The sequence below is a fragment of the Pseudochaenichthys georgianus genome, chromosome 4 (assembly GCF_902827115.2).
Source record: "Pseudochaenichthys georgianus chromosome 4, fPseGeo1.2, whole genome shotgun sequence".
Classification (NCBI taxonomy): Eukaryota; Metazoa; Chordata; class Actinopteri; order Perciformes; family Channichthyidae; genus Pseudochaenichthys; species Pseudochaenichthys georgianus.
In genome coordinates, this window is record NC_047506.1 from 32,818,380 (window position 1) to 32,845,657 (window position 27,278).

Genomic DNA, 27,278 nt, shown 5'->3' on the forward strand with positions numbered 1-27,278 from the left:
TAGCAATGAATATCTTAAGTGCTTTGACAAAAAATCCATGAAAAGATTTCATCTGTGGAAGCCGTAATACTGTAAAAAGCACGACCAATCATTTTAGCCGGCCCGGCTAAAGTAACTGGATGGCCTACCTGCCTGTCAGCCTTCCATCTGTGCACAAACTTATCTCGTGCCCTCATTGGTCATGTGCGCGTTCGTGTATGTTGGAGGAGGGGCTCTGTAAGGAAGTGGCAGATTTTCTCCGGTTGTGTATTTTCAAATTCTGGCGATCTCGAGAGCTCTGGTTTCTCAAATTTACCTACCCCACCTTTAACACTGCAGTTTATTATGAAACATTTGTAAATGTGATTCATCCTGGACAGCTTTCAGATGGAAACATGGCATAATTCATAAAAAAAAAAAAAGAAGTATTAAGATGTAAGTTAAACAAAATACAACAGATAGAAGTGTCTTGAATGAAACAAACGTGTGTAAAATCAAAGATAGCGCTGGATTTCTTCCTTGCTCACTGACTTCAGTGCTCCTGGGCAGCAGTGAGGACTGTACTGCCACTTGTGGCCAAAAGCTGCATTGCAACAGATTCATATTGTTAACTGTATGTAAGGTAATGTACTTCTGTAATAACAAAAAGTTAACTTACCTGTAGAAAGAAGCCAGTTGAGGTGGCTCAGGCCTCTGGTAAGGATGCAACCTGGCCCCAAAGGAGGGGTTCCAGCCAATACCAGCTGTTAGGAGACGAGGGGCAGAGCCAGGACCAGGTGGAGGGGTTACATCTCCACGCTGGCCTGGGAGTGCCTTGGAATCCCCCAGTCAGATCTGGTTGATGCAGTCTGCTCAAACTCATCCCACTGTTAACTGACTATAGATAAGTGGTGTAAAATAAACTTAACCCAAAAAGTAAGGCAATTTGTGTTTGGTAGATGATTTCTATGTTGTAACAATGCATTTTGGCAATACATCTTATACCGTTGGAAAGCCTGTTTTCTTACCTTTCTAATGGTACCAAATTTGTGAGGAACAAGCATTTGTGGGATGAGCAGCAGAGCCGAGTATGTGGGGAGCGCCCATGAAAAATGTGACAAATCTCCTCTGCCAATGCCAAACAGCAGCCACTCTCCGGTCTCGTACGGATGCCAGGAGGCCTTCCATGACTGCCCTTCACCATCAGGCCCACTTAAACTGGAACCTCAACATGTGGAGGAACATTATGTTCAGAGCACTGGAACCTCAACAAGTGGAGGATCATTATGTTCAGCCATGAGTCCAGATTATGCCTACAGCACATGGATCGTAGGGTCACAGTGTGGAGAAGACGCAGAGAAGGCTTTGCTGCACCGATAGGGTAGGAGTGGAGAAGATGGAATGAACTGCCTGCAGTCCTGACCTCAACCACATTGAACACTTGTGGGATCAGCTTGGGCTGCTGTCCGTTCCAGAGTGACCAACACAACCACGTTGGGTGACTTGGGACAAATGCTGGTTGAAGAATGGTATGCCATTCCACAGCAGTGTGAGGAGGAGAGGCTGTTGTGGCTGTGTATGGTTCTTCCACACACTACTGAGGCTGCTTGTTAAATGAATCAATTGTTAATCAATAAATTGTTGCCAATATGTCTTTATTTATCAGACTTCAATCATCAAATCCACCAAATAACACTTGTCACATTTTTCATGGGCGCACCCCACATATTCAGCTCTGCTGTTCATCCCACAAATGCTTGCCAGAGCTTTTAATCAAGTCTTCCTCAGCAGATGGAATTGTCCAAGTTGTAATCACGCTACCTATGTAACGTTGGTCACCAAAGAGCAAGTTTGTGGTAGAAAGGTACCCCAAAAAACTGAATACAATAAATCAAAGCGAAGTGCCAACACATTTAGTTTTTGATGGTTTTATATGGCCTTGATCACACTTGCCTACTTTAGTAGGTAAACTCTGTATTCCCTGAGGAACTCCACGAGCAAAGTGCAGTAAATCCAGATTATAAGGTGCATGATGAAACCAACATTTCAGATGCTGTATCTGCTCTATGCAAATGAGCTTATGATGCAATTTGTTCTCTTTTTTACCCCTCCGCAGTTTCAGTTAAGCTGAAGAAGGAACTCATTCACAGTGTTAACATCATTAATCTTAGGTGACATGCAACAAGGTTGTTACAATGGCAGATTTTCAAGATCACAACTATTATAATTAACCTGCTAATCTACAATTGTATAACCATTATCATAATTGAAGTATTTTAATAGCATGTCGGACTAAGTGCGCACATAGCATAGCCATGTAAGTGTAGGTTATGTGCATCTGAAGCATTACATAGAAACACAACAATGAAGAAATGAACACACACAACACAAAATAGTCGTTTGCTTTTTTCTTTATTTTTTTGTTCCCTTTTTTCTTGCTATCCCTGCTTTTGGCACTACATACTTAGGGTGACATGTTAAGATTGTTTTTAAAACAAACGTCTATTCAAAGCCTTCATATTGCAAGCAAAGTATGAATACAGCTAATAAAAATAAAGGTTTATATTTTTCCTCCTTACTTTACACACAAAATAAAAAGACTTTTTTGGACCCCCTCAAAAATGGGGGTATTAAAATATTTGACATTTGTATCACAAATCAATGTAATGAGACAGGAAATAAAAACAGTACAAAAATGAGAAAATCTATTTCTTTTGAAAAATCCGTCTGATCAAATTATGGGATGGGTCCATAATTTGTCTTTGTTTTGTTACCGATCATAAAACTAATTAAAAAGGAAACCCAAGATTACTTCTTTTGTTGGAGGAAGTTCAGATTGACTGGATGTCGAACGTGGGGGACCATTGGGAAGTTTGGATTTGGAAGCACCATGGACCCTGTAGAAAGAAGGTAAGACAAAAGAAATCAGAACCAAAAGATAACTCGGGGAATAAATATATGTATGTAAGCCACAGTAAAATAAATGTGTATCATGTCTGACCTTGGCCGAAGGGTTTCCCGGGCTGGAAGCCTCCGTTGCCCTGCTGGATGAAGTTCTGGGGCATCCTGTAGGGCCAGGGTGGGGACAGGGCGTACTGCGGAGTTTTATTGTGCTCCCATATCCGAGGGCCCGGGTTCACACCCACAAACTGGCCGGGGTGGCCTGACTCTGTAGAGACAAGATCAAAGCACATTATGAGGACAGATTTCACCTTCAGCAGGCAAACCCTCTCAAACTGTGCAATTCAGCATTAATACCATTACTCCACTGTACATCCTGTAATATACGTTAAATATAGTAGTTAACGTGCCAGATTCTACTTCAACTTTGAATGTTACGGTTACATTTATCTAATTCTTTGGTGCACATTCTTACTATGTTTCTATAACATTTATTTATTTCATTCTTAAAATGGAGAAACTGTCACAAACCCATTTTCCCACTGGGAATGTATCTAGCAAAACAAACAATGTTCATTTAAATAAAACCTATTTCGTTTTGGTAACATCCCAGTTTGAGTAAACCCAATAGTGTCCCATCACTCGTGGTGTATTAAACCCTCATCCCCAAACAACTGCTACTTACCTCTTTAAAGCTCTATATGTGTGCTGAATTCATTTTGAATAGCTCCTCACTTTCTTTTGCTGTTCTTTGTAGAATTGCAACCAAAACTCCCTGAGTCTTATAGAAATTGATGCTACCCTACAACTTCTGAAAACTGTCCAACCCTGGATGCATTTCAGTTACTTTTTTTATATTTCAGGTTTAGTTTTAATCAACATATCTACAGCAGTGCTGCAAAGGCTCTGCGTTCACTCACAAGTTACTGTGACCTACCATCAGGTTTAATCCCTATTTTACAACTGCAAACTAGATTAATGTTGCCCATGTTGCTACAAGGTCCATTTATAAGTTGATCTGAAGTACACTTAAAAAAAATCAGCTTTTAAAGATAGAGAAACAGGAAGACACAAAGACAGAGTCACACACAGACCGTGCCCCCCAGAGACCACCCGGTGAATACCTGACTTGACCACAGTGCCGTTGCCCATGAGTGCCCCTGCCTGTGCCAGATGGTTGTGCCAGTGCCCCTCCCGGCCCGGCCCCATGCCCAGCTGCCTCACCGCCGGCTGGGCGAAGATGATGCTGGGGTCGTTCAGGTTCAATGGGCCGGCGTTGCCCCCTGAGCCTGTGGGACTCCCGTTCCCTGATGCCGAACGCAGGGCGAATTTGAGGCCGGGCGGGGAGGGGCCGCTGGGAGAGGACGTGGAGAGGACCGGACCGTGTATGGGCCAGGAGGGGGAAGAGAGGTGGACAGGGTGGTGAGGCTGCCCCTGGGACTGGTGCGAGGGAAGGAGCCCCAGGGCGGTGAGCGCCGCCGGGTGGAACTGGCCTGGATGGGAGGGGGGAAAGCCGAACAGAGAGAGAGGGGGAACAGAGAGAGGGGGGCCTCCGGGCTGCTTCTGGGGACCAGCAGGACTGCTCTTCATGTGGGAGGGCTGCGGGGAGGAACTCTGAGGGACAGCGGTGGGCTGAGGGGAGTAGGGCGGGGTCTGACGACTATCAGACTGTAGAGAGAAGAAAGAAAGGATTAGAAATCATTCAAATATATTCAAAGTTTAAACATATTCAAATAGTGGTCAATTCAAAAAAGCGTTGATGTAATATTTCCAAATTGAAACATTCTTGCATCAAGAATCAACTGAGATTTAAAAGCACCAGCTCAGTCAAACTTGATTTGAATCTGATGCCATGATTACAAGACACATTTCAAAAAAGAAAAGAAAAAGAGCTATTGGCATTATCAGGGCATGGTATCAGAATCATAAAAGCAATGCCGTCAGATACATTATTTGTCATCTTGTTTTTTTCGCGCCTTCTTTGCTAAATGGATTGCACTTTTTTGCTTTAAGGTCTTTTTTCCCCTCATACTGCCTGTGCTGCAGCACCTCTTTTCACCCTCTGTCTGAAACCAGAGCCCAGTCTGCTCTGGTTAGCTGCAGCTCTGTTGAGATTTGTCAACACATCTTTAACACTACAGGAAAGGGAAACTCCCAATTAGCATAATAAGGCCCCTATAAGAAGCGCAACATAACATTTAACTGACGTCTTAGGCCTCTATCGGGTGATGATGACGTTCTGAGAAATGAAACATCTTCAGTTTCTTGATGGACATTTAAAAAATCAAATCTAATTTGGGTATAAACTAATCTTTCACTTTCAGGGGCCCAACAAATTAAATGTCATTCACCTCCTTCGTCTTTAGATGGAGACATTCATCTTTATGGGTAAGGGTGAGAAATATTTTCACATATGTATGTATTATCGCGTTAACGGCGTTAATAAAAATGTTGAATTAATTGCGTTAAAATTAGGGCTGTCAGTCGATTAAAATATTTAATCGCGATTAATCGCATGATTGTCCATAGTTAATCGCAAATTAATCGCACATTTTTGATCTGTTCTAAATGTTCCTTAGAGGAATATTTTTCAAGTTTTTAATACTCTTATCAACATATGAGTGGACAAATATGCTTTATGCTGATGTTTATTATCATTTGAACAATGACAAATATTCTCATGAATATTAAACACAACAACCTGGAACCTCTCATACAATAATACAATACAAAGTGTGTGTGTGTGTGTGTGTGCGCGCGCGTGATGGATCGTTGGAGCTATGTGCAACTCAAGGCATATGCTCGAACGGGAGCTGCCTGGAAGCTGCAATTATGTTGCTGCAATCATGAGTGTGCTGACTTCTCCTACAATGTCCCACTGTCTGGCTTCCTGCATCAAGTCAAGTGCTCGGCGCAGTTGTGTTTTCCTTTAAACAGCTCCTTATATCCGTTAGCGCAGCTAGCTAGCACCAGATGCTAACAACAACAATGCACGTAAGGTCTCTCTCTCGCTCGGGCCACACATACAAACACCCTCCCGGTCCTCCCGATGGCCAGTCGGTGCCTGCCGGTGAGCGTGGAAGTGTGGTCTGCAGCAAGCGGGCGGCAGGAGCGGGGCTGTCAGCAGCATCAGCTTGTAGACGGTATTTTAAACTCGATGCGCTCTGAAACTACGGGGCGGCCGAGGAAAAAAATACACATGCGTTAATCACGTTAAAATAATTAGTGGCGTTAATTTGTTTTTGCGTTAACGCGTTATTAACGCGTTAACTTGACAGCCCTAGTTAAAATATTTAACGCATTTAACTAGGGATGGGAACGATTAATCGAATATTCGAAATTATTCAGGTATTCGAATATGAGTTATTAATTTTTTTATCACATTTTTTTTTTTGGGGAGTGATGCCTAAGTTGATTACATATTATCAAATTGAATAATTCAATGTATATATATACAACTGTGCCATAGCTAAATGTGTTAGGTGAAGTCTAAAGGTGTGTTTTGCTCAGCTCACCAGTCCCTCACAGCGGGCAGAGCTGCAGGTGCTAATCTCTCTCTCTCGTGTCCGGTTATACTTCACTCGCGTTTATGTCTAAATCCATCAGATCTAGCTAGTTCTAGCCAATGATATGGCTGCTGCCCCTCCCTACACGCAGATCACGCAGACTCAAACCTCATCTTAGGCCCAAATGTGGCGCAAATGAGCTCCGCAGCCGTTGCGAGGTTCCGGCGCTAACAGTTCATGAGCGTGCTCCACCGCCCCCTGTCAACACATGAGTGGCCAGCCTAAACAACAATAAGCGCTGCTTGGCAACCGTGTGTGGCAGCAAAGTACATAGACATTTTGACAGGAGAGATTTAGTTTTGCCGGTATTCAACATATTTTACCAGTCATAGTCCAGTAATTATTTACACTCTAAGAAGAGTCCTACACAACAGACATGGCGGAAAAGGAGTAATGTGTGGAAATATTTCGACCATGTTAGTGAGTGCGGTGTAGAGGTCAAACTATGCCAAATTAAACTTATATATACCTTGCTATACCCGCAACCTCTGTTCCAGCTGAGAGGGTCTTCTCTACAGCTGGCCTGATTGTGAATCACCTCCACACATGAAAGCTGTAGGCCTATAGCTGTCAAACTGTGATGTATGTATTTCTAAAAAATTATTGAACAAGAAAAATGTAAAAAAAAAAGTCTGAAAAAATTTCCGAACTTTTTTTTTTACCCAATTTTTTTTTTATAGGATATGTACATTTTGGTTAACCGGTTAACCGTTTTTTGGGGGGTCGAATATTCGAATATAAAATTGCTTTCAAATTCCCATCCCTACATTTAACGTATGTGCAGAATGGCCCGCCCCATACGTGCCACCAGTGGCAGCGCCAGGGTATGGCTGGGGCTACACCCATACCAAGAAATGGCTTAGCCCCACCATGAAAAATGATGTTAAAGTAAGCAAAATAAAGTCCGCCAACTCACGCGGAGTAAATTGCACAGACAGCAGTTAGTAAGATTGATTTCAGTAGCCACGGTTTTGAAAACTTTTGTCACGTAGTGATTGTCTTCTCAATAGAACATCTTTGATAACGGCGTGGTGTTGTTGCAGGAAGTCCTGACGGAGAATACTTTTGCTGTAGTACAGGGGTGCACATAACTGCTACGCAGGTTATGTGCGTAATCTGAAATGCGTACCGTCACTTGTGTCACAAAGCGCATTTGCGTACCGACGTACTTGTGAAGCTTTTCCAGAAGGCGGTTAGATCACCGGACGACAGAGTCGGTCTCCATGTGCACAGACAGGGCTGCTGTTAACGTCGGTCTGTACAACGGAATAGTGCCAAAACTACGCCAACCGGCTGCGGAGGGAGACTCCCCCCATCACTGGAGAACTGCGCTAAAACAGCTGATCACAACGCTCCACTAGACCCCCCCCCCCCTGTCGACTTTCCTGAAGTACTCCCCCGTTGATAGAAATCAACACGTAATGAATTAAGACCCCACGGTTTGATGATTGATAGGTGTGTGGGTTGTCTTTCATTTTGACACGCAGAAAAATGTTATAATAAACATAGATACTGTATGTTAAATGGATATATCCGCCTTCTTTCATTTATCTTTCCATTCCCACAACAATATACATAAATAAATGGCATATTTTGGACATAGTTTGAATGGTGATTAATCATGATTAATTAATTTTTAAGCTGTGATTAATCTGATTACAATTTTTAATCGTTTGACAGCCCTAGTATTTTTGTATCTGGTTGATCTGACCCTAGTGCAGTGTCTAACTTCAGTGATTGTACTCACACATTCAGAGGGCTGTCTGGTCCTCCCGGGACAGTCTGCAGCTGTCTTCGGGATGGGGATGGACTGGGAGCTCACCACACTTCGTACCATGTGAGGCGCTGGGGAGGAAGAAGAAGCCATAAAAACGGTCATATTTGATAAAGCTTTGAAGATGAGCTGTGTATTATTTTAAGTGTAAGGAAAGTTAACCTTGGATTACAAAGCTGTTGTGGTTACCTGGCGCTCCGCCGGTCCTCTGTTTGAGGTGGCGGTACTCAGGACAGTCCCTCCGTACGTGACCCATGTCCCCGCACTGGAAACAACGTCTGTCCTTTGGCTCACGCTCCTCATCTTTTACGTCTTCGTCTTTTTCATTTTCCTTCTTTTTAATCCTGTCAAAGAAAGAAAAAAGGTCAGAGCAGAAAAGGGAAGAATATATGACAACGACGCAGGCTCTCCTTGATATCACTGATTCTACCAGAACATTCTTGCAACAAACAAGGTTGTGATTTGAATGAAATACACAGAGTTAAACAACTCCTTTAAGGTTTGAAACATTTGTCTGGCTTTAACATACCTTGAGCTATCATCTTTGCCATAGAGATATAAATAAAAGAAAGAAAGCATCCGCCAATTGAACAGTTTAACCTTACTATGTTGGCCTCTACTTGTTTCTGAAGCCTTTTCCTCTCAATCGCACTTTTGTCTCTGGGATTAACTCTTCTGTCATGTGCTCCCAGGACCCTCGATGATAATGACATCGAGTCAATTACAAAAACAAAGAAGAGGAAAAACAAAAAAAAGACATTAAAAGTAAAAGAGGAATTACCATTATACAATTAAATGTGATCAGAACATTTCACATAGGGAAAGATAATTGGAGAAGAAACAGTTATGTAAAAAAAGCTCGAAGTTATATCATTTGATTTAAATATTCAGAATTTTGTTTTGTTTTTAAGGTTTCCTTCTTATATATTTGAGGTATTGCTGATATCTAAAGCCTATTTTTATGTGTCCGATGTTGATGGTCTTTTGTTTGGACTAATAATGTCAACAATTTAAAATAAAAAACATCAAATGTTCTCATAGCCGATGTAACTGTGGAACAATGTATAAACTTAAATGACAAAAGTTCAGTTTCTATATATAAAAGCTATAACAGCTTGGTTACATTTAAGAAAGTAGAATCCACATGCGTTGTTATAACTTTCACTAACTGTATGATGGAAAAGACAACACACAATTAGAAAGAAAATTACCGTAGACCTAAAAATATGTTTTGGAAAGCTACAATGATACTTTAATTAAGTAAGTATCATATATGTGAGTGAATCTACTCTTTAGAAAGGAGGCTTCCATCTGATCATAACTGATATTTCAGGACATCGAAATATCTAATACATTTTTTTTTATTTTATAAAACAGTAGTTCTATGCCTCTAAAAATCTTCATATACATTATATATATATATATATATATATATATATATATATATATATATACCAAGTAGAAGTGATATGAATTCATAACATATTTATTACTTCTCAGTAGTTTCCATATATTTTTCTTGGAATTCTAGCGGCACGAGAGAGATATTTCCATGAACGAACAGGGGACAACCTGCGTCTCTTAGGACAGTCCTTCATGTAGTGGCCGATCTTCCCGCAGATCCTGCAGCACCTGTCGTTGGGCGCCAACTCGCCGTCCGTCAACACCTTCGAGTCAAAGAAGTAGTCCTGCGGCAGAACACAAAGGTTTGCTCAGGACACAGAGCACACAGCTTACACATTACTATGTCCATTTAGCAGAGGTGGGACCAAGTCATTGTTTTGCAAGTCCGAGTCAAGTCTCAAGTCTTTGCGCTCAAGTCCGAGTCAAGTCTCAAGTCTTTGCGCTCAAGTCCAAGTCAAGTCTCAAGTCAGGTTGGGCAAGTTCAAGTCAAGTCCAAGTCCAATGTATAAGATCCCTGATGTTGAGGTAACCAGAATGTGTATTTCCATTGTGTGCAACATGTTATAAGGGACCCACAATCAATCTTTATGCCAGGGATAATGTGCAGCGAGGCGGTCTCTATGGGGAAAAGAACACCTGAATCTAGATCCCTCTGCAGGTGGTACTTTAACTATATTTTGATGCTAATACTTTTGTACTTTTACTTTTTATTGTAACCGAGTATTCCCTAAACTCTGGTACTTTTGTACTCAAGTACAAGATCTGAACTTCTCCCACCTCTGACAGTAAATCCTGAGTGGTTACCAAAATAAAGGTAACCAAAAAAGGTTATTTTAATTTGACAAATCCTGCACTCAGCTTTGCTTTCTCCAGTATCACTGAAAAGCAGCCAGATGCTGCTTCTTTTTTCGGTTTTCGCTAATTTCTTGATTTTTTCCGACGCACTTGCATTTAAATCCGTCTCCCCGTCGCTCTGTGCAGCTGGCCTGTACCACTACACCTGCTGTGCCCCCCACCCTTCTTTCACATAATGGTATGATCCTAGTGTATCTTCGCATATGATTGGCCGCATGGTGGCCCAGCTAAATAAAGTCCCGCCCCTGCCTGCAAGGATTCTCAGCAAGAGTAGGAGCGGCTGGAGATTCTGCTCTCCCCGACGGGAGGCTGCTCTTCTAACGGCAGCTCGTGATCGGCGTGCTGGAGACCTCTGAATTAAATGATCAAGTCACCTCAAGTCAGAAGGCTCAAGTCCAAGTCAAGTCCCGAGTCATTGGTGTTCAAGTCCAAGTCGAGTCGCAAGTGTTTTGTGATTTTGTCAAGTCGAGTCTCAAGTCATCAAATTGGTGACTCGAGTCTGATTCGAGTCCAAGTCATGTGACTCGAGTCCACACCTCTGCCATTTAGTGACGTACCACTTCAGTGCCAGGGATAGGCAAGAATGGAGTCCCAAACAACTTCCTCCCGTTGATAAAGGCCTTCATGATGAAATTAGTCACTAGAGGAAGCAAAAGGAACATGTTCACAGGTTTAGAGGCGACACAGATCACTCTTCCAGAACCCAAGTGCACAGAATCAAACAGCATAATAAAACATCCTTAAATTGGTTATTGGTGAACAGGATTAATCACAGAAACTAAGGACATTCAGAACAAGACCATTTGTCGATATTATTGGGCATATTATTCTGAAAATCTGCTCATGCCGAGTATTTTTTTTAAGATAATACGGCTGCGCAGAGTTTCACGTAGATACAAGTTATTAAAATCAATCCTCGGAATTACGCTAGATAATTCAATAGCTCTCTCAATGCATTGAGAAAAACAATCTCTGCATCAAAACAGCTTTTTCACAAAATAATAAAGTATGCTATAAAATTATAGGGCCTTTTTTATTTCTCCCTGCCATGAACTGCATTTCGTGTTGAAAGGGGTCCTATTATACACATGTTTAAGTTCATATTTTTAACTGTGCCTCTACTGTGACATGTTTCCATGCTTTAATGTTCAAAAAGCTCTTTCTTTTTCTCATACTGCCTGTGCTGCAGCACCTCTTTTCACCCTCTGTCTGAAACCAGAGCACAGTCTGCTCTGATTGGTTAGCTTGCCGGCTCTGTTGTTATTGGTCAATCGCTTAGAGATGGTCCCGCCCCTTAGCCTATCACATCCAATGGGTTGGAGCGGTAGCCAGTAGAAGCTTCAGTATTACGTAGGGATGTCACTATGGTACTGAGCTAAACAAAGGACTCCAATGGAGGCATTTCAGGGAGAGAGAAACTCTCTCTGGAGGGAACTTTGGGATTGTAGCCTTTGCTGACCATTTTCATGCACAATAACCTATATCAAACACTACAAATAAGGGAAGACCTGTAAAAACATAATAGGGCCCCTTTAAATAGTACTTAATACCAGAAATATCTGAATCATCACTTACTTTTGCGAGAAACTCCAGCACCGAGATTGTGGTTCAAATCAAAGGGATCTGAGGAGAAGAACAGAAGAGTAAGTACAAAAGAAGACCAAGCGTGCTACGCTGATAAGCAGGTGAAGACGGAGGGATCAGTGTGAGCACCTTCGATAGCGATGCATTTACTGGTCCACTGTTTCTCAAAGGTCGTGAGGCGTTTTCTTTGGCGGATGCTGATGACATGCTCTTTGAAGTCAAACTCTTCAGTGTAAAAGCGCAGGAGTCCCAGCCACAGCTCTCCGACAGACTCTGTGTTTGGCTGCGGAAGCCGGCGCTGTGACGGAAGAAACGCACTCAATACATTTTCCAGATTGAGGCTGATATAGTTGAACATATATGAAAGCAGACTGATTAAATATAGATAATGTCAGAAATGCAATACTGAACCAAAGGACACCCTTGTCAACTCACCAAATCCTCCGGGTCATCACAGAAAAAAGCATTCCAGCCATCCACCATGCGCTGAGGGACAGCATTCCCATCAAAGATCTAAAGAGACATCAGACAGATATATTTATTTCATTTGATTTACAGGTGGGTCGTCTGTGGATGTTCTTTATGTTATTTCTTTTAATTGGCATGTTCCGTTTTGTGACTCGTTATGTTGCAAGTTTCTAATACATTTAAAACATTATATATAGTTTAAGGGTGACTTTGGCACATTTACAGAAATGCTTATTGCTTAAAATAAGGAACCCTATTTTGCTCATTTTCAGGTTCATATTTGTTCCTCTTCTGTGACATGTCTCCTTGCTTTAATGTTCAAAAAGCTCTTTATTTCTCTCATACTGCCTGTGCTGCAGCACCTCTTTTCACTCTCTGTCAGAAACCAGAGCCCAGTCTGTTCAGATTGGCTTGATGGCTGGCTCTGTTGTGATTGATCAACCAATTAGAGATGTACCACCCCTTAGCGGACAATGTGTTGGTGCATTAGCCAATTCATTTTGTTTGTAATTGTCATGTGTTATTGCACATTGAATTGCCTTTGTGTCTGAAATGTGCGTATAAATAAACAAACCTTAGCCAGTAAAAGCTCTAATGTTACATTGTGATGTCACTATGTTACAAACGTAAATAAAAGGAGTCCAATGGAGGCGTTTCATGGCAGGAGAAGAGTGTGTGGGAGAGCAACTCCCTTGGAAGGGAACTTCATGATTTTAGCCTACATAGACAATTAACATGCACAAAACCTATATAAGACACTACAGGAAGGGAAGACCCCAAAAAGCATCATAGGGCCTCTGTTTTTTGTGTACTGTCCCTGTTAGAAAAGCGTAATTTCTTCTGAGTTTAAAAGGGTTTGGTAATAAATGGGTGACTGGTACCTCCTGCAGGACGGGAATGACGGGCGGCTGCCTCTGCTGCAGGAAGTAAAGCACCATCAGGATGTAAGCGTAAGACGAGAGGCTTCCTCTGGACGCATCCCCGATGTCACAGCGCTGTGAGTGCAGAGGCAGGTTAGCAACACAGCAGGGGACAAAAGATTTTCAGAAGATTCTAATTCTAATTGACAAGGGCTGGCTGTTACAAATGAATATACTGGCTTAACGCTGGAGTTTTAATGTAGCACACATAAAAAGTGAACCACTAGTTGGAAGATCAGGAACTTTACACATACATTTAGTAAAGAATTTACAAATTGCTGATGCAACTCTATCCAGGTATAGAGTTGCATCAGCAATTTGTAAATTCTTTACAGGATGATGTAGTTATCAGACATTTCCAGGCTCCTAAATATCCTTTAAATGAAGACAGACACCTTTCTGTTGGGGAAGAACTCACACAGACCACTGCAAACAGAACTGTTCCTTTCTCAGTTTGTTCACTTTCACATACCTTTGCAAAGACCTTCATCGTGTATCCGAGGAATTGCACGCGTAGATCAAGGGCTGCATACGCAGCCAGCATCCTGGTGTTGTGTTGAGCCTACAGGGACGATTGCGACGACAGCACTTTCAATAAATAAAAAGCTTGTCAAAGCATGTTCGATAGCACCGTAGCAAGGTTCTTGTGCACTCACCAGCGTGTTATAAAGGCTAATATCTCCCTCCAAACCACTCTGTCTGTGTTCAAACTTCACAATAGGCACTTTAGCTGTTGTGATAGGCAAGATGTTCCTCAAACCTGTGATATTGGGTACATGGGAGATAAAAACCAGTCCGTTTGTGGCACAAAAAGAACAATTATTAAAGACATAATCAGTAAAACATTAAGTCACCTGTATGCCTTTTAAGCACTTTCGCAAGTCCTTCAATGATCTCTTTGCAGTTCAGCATCTGTTTGGACAGATCAAAATGGATTTTTAACGGAAAGAATGTAAGGGTCACATATCTCATCCCATTACGGATACGTGAGTTGCATTACATGGCAGTGTGTGTTTGCTTAGTGGGCCTACCTCTGCAGTGTCATGGCCCTCCAGAGTCATGCAGATGTCAAGGTCGCTGTCACGGAAGCCGAAGCCGTTCTTAGAGGAGCCGAACAAGCAGAGCTGAGCTTTATCTGAGGATACAGACACAGGGAGAGGTTCTTATTTCTATCCAATTACCAAACACGCATTCTCCGTCATGATTGGAAATCCTTTTAATGAGAATAAGATATTCTGTCAACAAATTCTGCAAACGTTCTGCACCTCGGCATTTCCCAGGAGGTGAACCATCAGCTCTTCAGCCACAAATACAATCTGTACACGGTCCGATCAGGACTTGAACTGGTGACCCTTTACAGACTGCTGCAGCTTTTCTATTTACTTTTTGAATGAACGATTGCATTAGAAATAAAGGCCTGATTCTCTTTTTATAGGAGGAACATGCATAAAGGCTTTGGTCCATATCTGAGAAGTTTCCAACTCCGAAGTCACTGAGGATGAAAGGGCCACCTACCATATTGTACCAAAAAGGAGGTGTGACCAAATGATGGGCTGGTTTGACCCACTGAAAAGAAAAAGGCATGTACTTAATGCTCACCGTTGTACTCCTTCCTTATAAACCTCTCCAGGCTGCAGAGGATCTGCTCCCTCTTCTGCTGCTCAGCGTGTGAGGGAGACAATTCAACTGCAAATAAGAAAATAAAAGATCAATCATACAGAGGTATGGAAATTGATTGATTTTAATGTAGGCAGAAAATATGTCTTTGTCTTTCATGCCAGCTGTTCAAAATGTGTAAGTGAACACACATCTCAGAATAAAAAAGGAAATTGATAGAGAAGTCAGAGATGCATTTTGATGACGTACAGAAGCACAATCTGCAGAGCCCATCGAGGATCTCTCTGAAGCGCTCGTTCATCGGAGGCAGGGGCTTCAGCTCGATCTTCTTGAAGTCTTCAGGACACTCGTCCTTCAGGTGGCCGTCCCGCTTGCAGATGCTGCACACGACAGTTGGAGGCTGAGGGAAAAATGTTTGAAGAGCATGAATGACATGATTACACAAGACGGCTTTTAAAAAGTAAGAGCAAAATAGTGGCATCATTCCAAAATGTTTTTAACAATCCTGCATGTGTTACTGCAGTGTTTCCCCTACCATTGTCTTGGGGGGGCACTGCGCCACCGCAACGGAACACCGCGCCCCCATTAAATGTCAAGGTTTTTTTTTTTATATATAAAAATATAAAACACCTTTTTGCGGTGGCGCAACGGAACATATATATGCCAAATCGAAACTGAAATAATCTATCTACGGTCACTTTTCACATTGAACATGTGCTCTTTTATTAAATAAAATAAACGCTTATGTTATTTATCCAATTTATGTGCATGTTTCAGTGTCCACTGCATTGCTTTGCACATAGGGGTGCAACAACTAATCGACTTAATCGATTACCAAGTTAGTTGCCAACTAATTCAGTCGTCGATTCGTTGGTGACGTCATCACGTGTGTTTCACAGGCAGTTAAGTTCCAACGTTATCGGTACTGGAGACATTTAAAACATATATGTTATATGTATTATTGCTACATAAACATTATATCGCAGTTTTAGTGTCGCCAACTCAGTTTCTAATATGCAATAAGACTACAAAATTATGTATTTTCGATCTTTCCAATCCAGACGAGATTTCTCCCCTGTCTGTGTGCGAGGGGGCGGGGCAATTTACACACACGCTCTGCAACATCCATGCAACACACACACGACGGAGATGGCAGAGAGAAGCGCTCCAAGGTGTGGTTAAACTTTACCCGTCTCAATGTGGACAATGCTCGTTGCCAAAAGTGCAATAAGAGTTTAGCATGTAAGGGGCGGTAACACGAGCAATTTGTCTAATTTTTTTTTTGCAAAAGTGCTCCACATCCAGACAGAGGAATGCACCGGGTTCGACTGTCTTTCTAGCAGCCCTGTAGCCCCGTCCACGAGTAACGTTTCCACGTCAGGTGTTATGTATGCTAGCAGCAACACACAGAGTTAACTACATTATACAAACATGGGTTAATGATTAGAGGTAACTGAGTTATGTATTTTGTTAAAGTTTCAGCTATTCTGTTTCCAGTTCTGTCATCACATTATTTAATATGATTTCTTAAAACACTGTTGTTTCTTTTGATGTGAAATATTATTTATTTAAATAAAAAGCAATGTTAATTGTGTTAACAATTTATTTAGTTAACCTACCTTGTTTTTTTTCAAAAGAACTGTTAAGAGTACCGTTAAAGGACCGGATCGATAAAAGTAGTAGTACAGTTAAAACCTTAACGATCCGAATAATCGTTTAATTAATCGATTATCAAATGAGTCGTTTGTTGCAGCCCTATTTGCACATTCAAATTCTCTCCTCCGCTCTGATTCCACACACACACACACACACACACACACACACACACACACACACACACACACACACACACACACACACACACACACACACACACACACACACACACACACACACACACACACACACCACACACACACACACACACACACACACACACACACACACACACACACACACACACACACACACACACACACACACACACACACACACACACACACACACACACACAGAGGAAAGGAGGAGAACAACAAAGTGTAAAAAAGTAAAACAAACCTGCATTATAGCCCAAAGTAACTTCTTCGAAGACACACAGCACAGTGAAAGCTGTATCTAGCAAGTCACAAGTCTGTTGACTTGACCCAAAATGTATCGATCATGCTAGCTTCTCTGTCTGCACTCAACATAACGTGATCTGACATAAAGACAGTAGCAATTTACCATATAAAGTGTATGGTTTGTACACATACATTTATAAACATCAGTTTTTGTCTGGTCTTTGTTTAAGTATGAGGTATTGTAGAACTCTGGGTGCTGATGATAAGTATAAATGTTTAATATATTCATATCTGTAAACAATCCTTAATTTGTATTTATACGGTTCCTCATACTTTGAACTCTTCTTTCTTATTATCCTTGTGTGAACTCTTACCTTTCCTATCCTGCGTCTCAGTCTTACTGCTGTTGCTGCTCTGAATTTCCGTACGGGGATTAATAAAGGTGTATCTTATCTTAAATTACCTCTATCACAAACCGTTCAAAACCGCATCATCACTACGGGTGAATGGAGATTATTACCTTTCCACCGGTGAAAATCATCTTATCAAACACATAGTGAAGATCCTCAGGTAGAACAGGCCCTTCTTTATCTGAAACACTCATTTCCTCCTCCTCCTCCTCCTCCTCCTCTTCTTCCTCCTCTTCCTCATTGTCACTGTCCAGCAGGCCGTTGGGGCAGAGGGAGGGAGGTTTACCCCCCTCATTTAAAACCATGTCTGTGAGCCTGTCGTCTAAAGTCTTCTCATCCTTCTTTCTGGACGGATCAGATCCATCTGCATCATCACTGTCAGGCTCCTCGTCTTCTTTAAACGCTCTTTCAACTTTCTCATCTTCTTGCTTTTTGTCAACCTCCTCTAACTTTGCTCCATGCCTGCCTCCCTTCTTGCCTCTCTGGCGCCCCCCGCAGCCCCTTCTTTGAGGGCAAGCGAAGTACTTGTAAGCCGTACGGAAGCGCTCCTGGAGGTACTCAAACACCATCTGGCTGTTCAAGCTTCGTGCGACGTTCCTCTTCAAGGCAAAAGGATCTAAAAATACATTTAAAAAGTGTGAATTTCTGATATTTCTCATGACTTGTTAGATGACTTTTCCAACAGTGTTCTCTTACCTTCAATACCGAGCCTGCGGCGAGGCCAGTTCTTCCCCTCCCTAGAGAGGAGCTCCTTCAAGCGGATGCTGATGATGTGTTCTTCAAGAGCAAACTCCAGTGTGTAAAAACGAAGGAGGTCCAACCACAGCTGACCCAGCGTCACATCTCTACCCATGTCCAAGGTGAGGCGCGTCTTTGAAAAGGGACGGTATTGGAGTTAGTTAAAAGCAGGGTGCCAACAAACACATTGCAAACACATGCCGTGAAATCGGAATCAAATGTCAATAGTGAGACTCACCAAGCCTTCTGAGAAATGAGAGTCATCGATTTTTTTCTGCTCTGGTTTGGGTCTGCCTTCTCCTCGGTTGTCGTTTCGGTTGTCCGTGGAGCTCGGAGGTCTGCGCTCCCACCGGACAAACGAGTCCAGCGAAATTCCAGTTAGGTGATACTCGTCCACACGTTTCACATCGAAGCCTTCAATCTAAGAGGGGAATTCATTTTAAAATAATATGGGGAAAAAAATAGCGCTACACAAAGAGGTGACGACTGTCCTGCTCTGAAAAAGTTTGTTTGTTTTGAAACCCGAATAGTACTCCAGCGAACGAATATTCGGGTACAGCCCTACACCGTTGTGTATGTTCCAAAAGTCTAACTTATTTTATCTCCGGGCGCAGCTGTTGGTCTGGCATTTGAGCGTGCCTCCTGCACATTTACATCTACAACATTCAATTGACGGCCCCTACAGTGTCAAAGAAGCTAAAGCCGATTTGAAGCCGACCATTAAATGTGAGCCAAAAAAAAATAGACGAGGCAAGTAAGAATTACAAATTCAACTAAATTAAAAACATCCCTTTCAGTAAGTATGGAGAATGTTAAGGACCTGAAATAGCCAACAGTTTACCTACCCAGCGGCCCAGGTAGACAGGGAGGATGGGCTGTTTCCTCTGCTGCAGGAAGAAGATGACCATGAGGGCGAAGGAGTACGAGGGGAGGCCTCCTTCAGACTGACAGTCAACGTGACACAGCTGCAGAGATGAACAGGCAGGGGGGGGAAAATGCAATGAATGTCTGTTGGTCATTACTAAAACAAGTAGGGTTTGTGGAGAGGTGCAGTGATGACTTATTTGTGTAGGCCGACAGGGAAATTGGTCAAAAGAAACCGCTCTGTGGCAACACACATTAGCGATACGTTTGTTCAGCGGGATCAGTGAAGTGTTGGGTGGGATCAATAGTGATGTATTATATGTTGTAAAACAAAACATCAACATCTCTAAAGCTTTGGTTAACCACAGATCTTATTTCAGGCATCTAAAGTGAAACACGTTCAAGAAACCATTGACCATCAGACTAGGGAAACGAAAGTGATCAAATGGTTACGCAGTTCCTGGTTTGAGCACTCATTCCTGCCCAACTCTATAAGTGGCTTTTTAATCTTTTTGCATTTCAGCTGTGGAGTAAGTGTCAGTCGCAGCCTTACCCTCGCCCAGTAGCGGAAGGCCAGCACCAGAGGGATCAACCTGGGTTCCAGTCTAGAGAGGACAGCCATGTGATTGGTGGTGAGCCAGGCCACGTTGTTACCGGCACTCACTTTACACATCAGGCCGCTGCACAGGAACACAAGTTAGGGAAGACCCAAATGAAAAGTTGGATCAAAATCTTAAAGATATAGCCATAAAACATGAAAATATGCATCAATGATGTATTCTAATTTTGATCTGGCTGTAAAAGAGTTAGTTCTGTAAGTTACTGAGAACTACATGCTATCACTAAAGTAACTACCGTGTTTTATACACATGAATTACAAATAATTTAAACAATTAGAGTGAACTGACTAAGGGTTAGGGGTTTTAAAGCCACTCACCTGCCAACATCTCGACAGAACACAGCAGGAACTTTGGCATGAAAATCTGATTCGACCTCAGAAAACTCCGCTAGAGAGGAGAAAGAAAAAAACAGTTAATGAGCTTGAGTTAAAAAAGACACAATAATTGTGAGAAGGGCTGACCATACGATACAATACGATCGTTAATACATAACAAAAAGGAAAGAGAAACATGCTCAGGACCCTTTAAACGTACATCTGACCTGGCTATAAACTCTGTATGTAATGTAAAGATTGGTTAGTCCTGTAAAGTGGATTTATTGACATTATTGTAAAGACAACTACTAAAATAACTGGTACATTACAGAATATTTTAGAACTTAAGTGTAATGTATCCTCTTTAAAACTAGCTAACTAAAATCTAGTGTCATATCAGGAGAATGGTTTAATATCTGTATATTGTTCATAAAAACACTTGGGTGTAATGATAGACCATCTCCTGTCAAATTATCTATCTGTGAAAGGACAAAACAAATCATTTATTTACTCGGTCACCTTTTCTGGGAGAGTAGACAAATTCTTCTTCTGTTTTTGACATCTGTGATTTTAAGTGTTCCACAGTGACTAATTATCTGAGTTTATATTGTGTTAATACTTTTAAACCCCTACAATATCATCACAATATTGATAAGATACTCTTTGGTCAAAATATTGTGGAATTAGATGGTCTTCATGTTGCCCAGACCTAATTGGGCTGCTGCTAACAGACAAATAACATCAAGATAGATACAATAATCCAGAGAAACAAATTCACACAATTAAGTAGAAATTAATCGTATGTAAGCCTGCGGAGAATATAAAATGCACCGAGCAAAACTTACAGCTTTTCTTGAGGATTTCCAGCACTTGAATCAAGACCTCAGGTTGTGTCATCTGAACAGATTAAAAGTGAAATGAAAAAGTGAGTCATCAAATATAAGACTAAATGTCACGGCTGATTTAGAATGTCCTCTTTTATAGAGAAATAATATCACCATTCTGTGTAATAGCAGACTTACTGAGGAGGGGTGGGTGACATCGATGTTGATATCACTCGTCTTGAAGGCAAATCGGGTAAGACATGAACCATAAAGACGGAGAGCACAAGCTGGAAAATCAAAGAAAATATATTTTAGTGTTTGGGTTTTAAATTGATCATTTGGGGGATTTTCTTCTTTTTTTTCACAATTGTTTTTGTTTTAAATCTGTGAATGGTTTTCACGTTATCATACTTTCATGTCTGTTTAAGTGTATCTGTTAGGGATGTAACGATATATCGCGGTAAATAAAAGTCTCAATACCGTTGTGAGACTGACAAAATCTTTTTTTTGTAAACCTTTATTTAACCAGATGGTCCCATTGAGATCATCGATCTCTTTTTCAAGGGAGACCTGTCCAACATGGCAGCAAGTAGGTTACAACATGAACATAAAACAGATAACACAAAAGGACATTGTATTTACAGGGCTACATGTACATACCTAGAAACATTGAAAAGTACCAAAAGTATATATATATATATATGTTTTTAACACTATTCAGACTCAGCTCTCTGAATGAAAGCTTCTTTTAAATGTGGATAAAACCAAGGTAATGCTCTTTTCAAAAGCAAAAAAGACACCAGAGCCTGTTTTTGATATTGCAACTACGCAAGGAACACAACTTGAAGTTGTTGCCTGTTACAAATACCTTGGCTTGATGATTGTCTCTCTTTTAAACTTCATGTCAATAACCTGCTTAAAAAACTGAGGGTTAGGCTAGGGTTCTTTTTCAGAAACAAGTCCTGTTTCTCGCTTGAGGCCAGGAAAAGGCTAGTCACTGTGACCTTTTTACCTGTGCTGGACTATGGGGATCTGGTCTATATGAATGCACCCGCCCATTGCCTGGAAAAGTTAGATGCTGCGTATCACAGCGCTCTGAGATGTGTTACTAACTGTAAAGCACTTACTCATCACTGTCCCCTGTCTGCCTTCACTAACTGTACGGAGGCTCAGTCACTGGTACATGTTCATTTATAAAGCCATGTTGGGTAAACTACCTTTTTATATCTGCTCTCTGATGTCTCGACGAATTGAAAGTACGTATTGCCTGAGATCTCATGATGTTGTTTTATTAAATGTGCCAAGTGCTAGGACTGTCTTAGGGAAGAAAGCTTTTAGATGTGCAGCTGCACTAAATTGGAACAGTCTGCAAACCTGTTTAAAACTGAGCACTTTGGTTCCCCTGCATCATTTTAGAACTCGGCTGGGTGACATGCTGTTTGATACTCATGGTACCTGTCACTGTAAATAGAGTTTTGTAAACTGTACCCTGTACATTATGTTGTATGTCATCCGTATTGTTGTTCTGTTGTTTTTATGTTACATGTGTAACTAATGTCCTGCAGGTCACCCTTGAAAAAGAGATCTTTTGATCTCAAGGGGCTTCAACTGGTTAAATAAAGGCTACAAACATATATATATATATATATATATATATATATATATATATATCTCGCCCTGTCAATAAGCCTCACCTTCTTGGCAAACACTGTATTGTTTTTGAAGTGGTGGAGAGACAATGCACAGTTTGACCCACTGCTGTCACCCATGGCCAAAGCATATCTCTCTGTCCCAGCAACATCAGTACCAAGCAAGAGAGTTTTTTCCACAGCAGGGGATTTTGCAAACGCCCAAACATCCCAGCTTCTACCTGGAAATGTGGACATGCTCATATTCCTAAAAGATAACCTTGATGATGCTGAGTGAGTGAGTTAGAGTTGAGTTACTTGAAAAACTAAAGTGACGATTTATTCTATTGCCGGGTCTGATTATTATATTGTTGACACTTTAAAAAATACTACTATCCTACTGAAATGCTGTACAAATCAGATTTATTATTTAATAAAGAAAAAAAAAAGAAGTAAAAGAAAATTCACATTTTTTTTCTTTATTTTTCATTATCGCGATAAATATCGTACCGTGAGTTTTTTGGTATCGTTACATCCCTAGTATCTGTTGCCTGTTTTAATGAAAAATGAAATAGAAAGTAAAGAGAACATATTGGAAAATCAGTAATGACTAGCGTGGTCTGATCTCCGCAGCACTTCAAGCTGGGTAAGCTATATTTTTTTGGCTAGACTAGAAACCAGCCTTCTTCACCTGCTCTTGGTTTGATTTCTGGTTTAAAAATCTAACTTGTGACAGGAATGTCAGAAACTGTTCCTATTGGCTGTTTCACAAATTCAGTTGCGTCTTCACATCCCGTCTGTGAAAGCCTGAGACAATCATTGATAACAACTGCATCATTTCAAAGGAACCCAAAAAATGAAGGATTGTGAAAAAGTTAGAGTCTGACAATACCAGCAAAGCAATTCAGAGATGTAACATTGCTAACAATTAATAATGTTATACGCACAGCTAAATGACTGTTGCTAAGGCTTAGTAGGTAGAAGAAGTCTAAACGGTGAGCAACAATTCCTCTCCAGCTCTGGAACACTTTGGAGGTATTGCAGGGAGTCTTAAATTACAGTATTTCATCCCCAAAAAAACATTGTAAGTCACCTCTATGTGCATGATATCAGGCATTTGGATAACAATTACCATTATCTATGAAATAATGATTCAAACAGGTTACTTTATGAAGTGCATGCTTGTCTGGTGGTAGGGGCTGAGGACAGAGAGGGGAACGCAACATCCCCTGGGGGACAACTAAACATACATTATGCTAAAAGCTATAGGAATGTTTTCCCTACAAAGCCACACATAAAGTGCACCCTCCAGCTTTAAACTTTCCTAAGCGTTTCCTCCCTTTACATCCCTAGCTGCAGGCAACATAGACAAGACTGGGTGACATCACAGCAAACAACCTGAGAGGTGCTTCTTTATGATCTCTTCCATCTTGATGACCAAGGCCTTCCGAACCTCGAAGTCCTCCTCTGAGATGCCATACTGTGTAGCTGTTTCCAGGACTGCTGCGTCCAAGGCCCTCATCTGGGCAGCAGACGGGGGGGGGAGGGAACGCAGCTCATTCTCCTCCTGTTTCTCCTGACACGCCAGAAAGAGAAAATGTTAAATACGTCGTGTCTATTTGAAATAAAGCACGTGAATGACGGGATGAGGGACAACACACACTTGGAGGCTCTCATACCATGATGTTCTTCTTGTGTCTCTTCTCTTTGATGTGTTTGTGTGCTCCTTGAATGTTCTCGATGTGCACCGAACAGAGCTTGCATAAGTATTGATAGTTTGGGTACTCGATGGACTGCTGTGAAAACAACGAGGCAAAAAGTTTAGTTTATGCATGTTCTCTTTACATTTTTGGATTTGTCACTTTGACATCATTATTGATCCAACCTGCTCCTGCAAGGTGGAGATAAAACAAACAAATCCATAGGTCAGGAAAAACAAAGGCTGGTGATGATGAAATTAGATTGGAAAAAAAGGAAGGGCTACTTCTCCATTATTTACCTTTTTCACAAAAAGAGCAAGACTTCTTTAGACTCCATCCTTACATTTTCTAGTTCCCCATCTTTTATTTTGTCTCAAGATATAACAGCCGTACCAGAACTTTGGATTCAAAAATAAAAAGGCATTTAACATCTCAGATGTTGTTTTTTAAGTAACAAAGCATAATTATGAAGCACTAATGCAGTACATGACATGAGCTGTGTCATGTGATATGTTTGCTCTTTATCAGGCGTGACTACATTGTTTCCTCACTTTCAGCAGGCGATGGATGTAGTCTCTGTAGAGGCGCTCCTCTGCCTGTTGGAGGCCCAGCTGTTGCTCTGTCAGGGGCCCTTCTTCAACAGTCGGCCTCACCTCTTCAACAGGCTGATGCATCAACGCAGCAGCTTTCCCCCCTACAAACAACAGAGACAACGTTTAATTCACTAGTATTTAATAAAGAAGGATTCATCCTCTAAGAACATTAACTGTGAGAACCTACCATAGGACTTTTCCTTTGCTGGAGTTGCACTTGAGCTTCTGGCCTGCTCTGTGAAGTCTTTTTTACATGTGCCAGGCCCTACAGGAAAGCTGGTTTCTCTGTTTGCCAAGGGGCTGTTGTCTGCAGATAAAGACACATTGGAGTCCGGAGTGTATGCCACCAGCTTCTGTTGCGAGCCTGGAGCTTTGCCTTTCCCCCTCTCCCCTGAACTTGTTCTTCCAGTCAGTCTCGTTGTCCTGGGGGGCCGTCCTCTCCTCTTGTCCTGGGGAATGTCTGTGAAAGTCTTGCCTGGCCCGCGGCTTCCCTGACTGCCTATATTATGTTCATCCTTTGTAGCAGTGAGGTTTTCTTTGCTGCGGGTTGCAGACTTGGGAGCCTCTCTCTGCGCAGGAGCCTCTTTATTAGACTTCTCAGCGGACGAAGCTTTGGGTCCCCTCGGTTGAGACAGTTTTGTTTTTACTGGACTTTTGGACTCGTCCATTCCTCCTGTCCTGCTGGTGGAGTTAACACCACGCTGAGGACGACGACAGAGGCAGGTCCGCTAAAGCCTTGGTAAGGAAAAGAGAGGAAATTATAGCTATAAGTTTAATTAGCATGAATATATTTGGACAGCATGGTTTGTTTACCAATTCAGGTGATGCCAACTAACCAAATACACGAGTTGATTTACATTTCACGTGTCTTACTGTGGTTGGTACACATTTGCCTATTATGCCAACAGAAATGAATATAAAAAGAAGAAGAAACGCTCAAATGAAAATTAGGAAAGTATAGGTCTTACAATAAAAATAATATGGCTAACCAAAATGTAAAAGTTGTGATTATGTGTTTTGTACAAATGTTTCAGACAGTATTTCTGCATCTACTAAATTGTTATTATTCCAATGGGGGAACAAGTGTTTGGAATTTGATTAAATAGTAATAGATAATACTGGTATGTTCAATAATAAACCATTTAATTAAAAATCACATACTACTGAATTACATGGTGTGGTTACAATATAACAAAACATGGAAAAATGTAAGTGTTGGTGTCGTCAGAAGTAATTTTGAGGTTGACAAACATGGAAAAGTTACACCTCACTAACATGTCCAACTGTATTTGTGAAAAGCAGTGGGATCTTGGTTAAATACAATTTTTACAATGTATCTTTATCTCGTCTATGTGGTTTCTTAAAGTCATGAAAGCAACGAGTATTTATAATTAAGTTGCACTTTTTATTTATTTTCTCTATTAAACATACTTTAAAAAAGTGTTTAGCATAACATTTCTCGCGTTTAACTGACTTTATATCATTAAAGAAGAGCGGCTTTTATTAAGGTAAAACGGAGAGCCCTGAACAGAACACATCTCTTGAGCAGACAGGTAATGTTACAGATGTTGTGTTCAAGACCGTTTCCCCTAACTTAGTGTATTCCGTACCAAAACCTTACATGGTCGGTGTTTTAGAGATAAATCCAGGGAAATATTGTGTTATGGTTAGGCGTCTCGAACGTGACTGTTTGGAGAAATGGCTAATGTTTATTTCAGGTAGTTCAGACGAAACGAAACTGATGGGGAGACTGACGACGTGACCTAAGGTTAGCTGCACTACCAAAACAGAAACGAAAGAGGCGTTCACCACGAAAGCAGCCATTACCGACTAAAAGTAATGCTCACCATTAAAACCGAAAGGCATTTCCTCTGTTATAGGAACGATTCACGGTGACTTCCAGCGGACCCTTTAGCTGTCCTTGTTAAGCTACCGTTAGCTGCCCCCGGTCGTCCGGCTGAGCTAGCTAACGTTAACGGGCAGATAAATAACACTGGCACCCAGCTGCCACATAGCAGCGAGTAACTAAACACAGAAAACACTCCCTCGACAAGAACAACACACAGGAGCACGTATTGACTTACTTTCAGGCTCTTAAGTTGATTGTGGATTATTGTTTAGCTGCCTCCATGGTTCTGTTAGACATAATGTTTTTCAAATCCCACGGCCCTGCTCAAAATAGCAACCATTGACGCCATGTTAATACATCACCCCGCTGCATTGTGGGAATGCCAGTAATGATGAAGAGGGGCGTGCTGGATTCAAATACCGCTCAGAAAATCTTAACAGTGAATACAGCATTTACATTTCTTGACTTTTTATTTTCTTCCAAATATGAAAATAGGGACAGAAAAATCATAATTTTTTCCAAATTATTTGTGGTCCGAAAACAAGTATTACATTGTATTGTTCACCACTTCATTCTATGCATCAGTCCTAGTCTATGCATGAACACACAGCTAGTGGTTGAGATTAGGTTT

At 41.4% G+C, this 27,278-nt stretch overlaps 1 protein-coding gene across 2 annotated transcripts; it reads right to left on the minus strand.

The window, feature by feature from the left end:
- Positions 1-2,353: 2,353 nt before the first annotated feature.
- Positions 2,354-27,018, minus strand: tut4 (terminal uridylyl transferase 4). 2 transcript variants are annotated; one of them, XM_034080514.1, is made up of 30 exons: positions 26,883-27,018; positions 24,986-25,533; positions 24,757-24,899; positions 24,185-24,301; positions 23,904-24,081; positions 21,076-21,164; positions 20,899-20,950; positions 20,057-20,126; positions 19,673-19,799; positions 19,101-19,220; positions 18,494-18,676; positions 18,214-18,388; positions 17,628-18,133; positions 15,297-15,447; positions 15,030-15,116; positions 14,462-14,565; positions 14,285-14,342; positions 14,087-14,190; positions 13,903-13,992; positions 13,392-13,505; positions 12,478-12,555; positions 12,172-12,340; positions 12,034-12,081; positions 11,016-11,098; positions 9,772-9,887; positions 8,389-8,543; positions 8,173-8,270; positions 3,984-4,527; positions 2,960-3,127; positions 2,354-2,855 (listed from the first exon to the last, which is right to left on the minus strand). In XM_034080514.1, the coding sequence occupies exons 2-30, from the start codon at positions 25,464-25,466 to the stop codon at positions 2,767-2,769; spliced, it is 4,497 nt and encodes a 1,498-aa protein (XP_033936405.1). In that variant the 5' UTR covers positions 25,467-25,533; positions 26,883-27,018; the 3' UTR covers positions 2,354-2,766. The 2 variants fall into 2 exon arrangements, with proteins under 2 accessions (XP_033936405.1, XP_033936407.1); XM_034080516.1 differs by having other exon boundaries at positions 24,986-25,562.
- Positions 27,019-27,278: the final 260 nt, after the last annotated feature.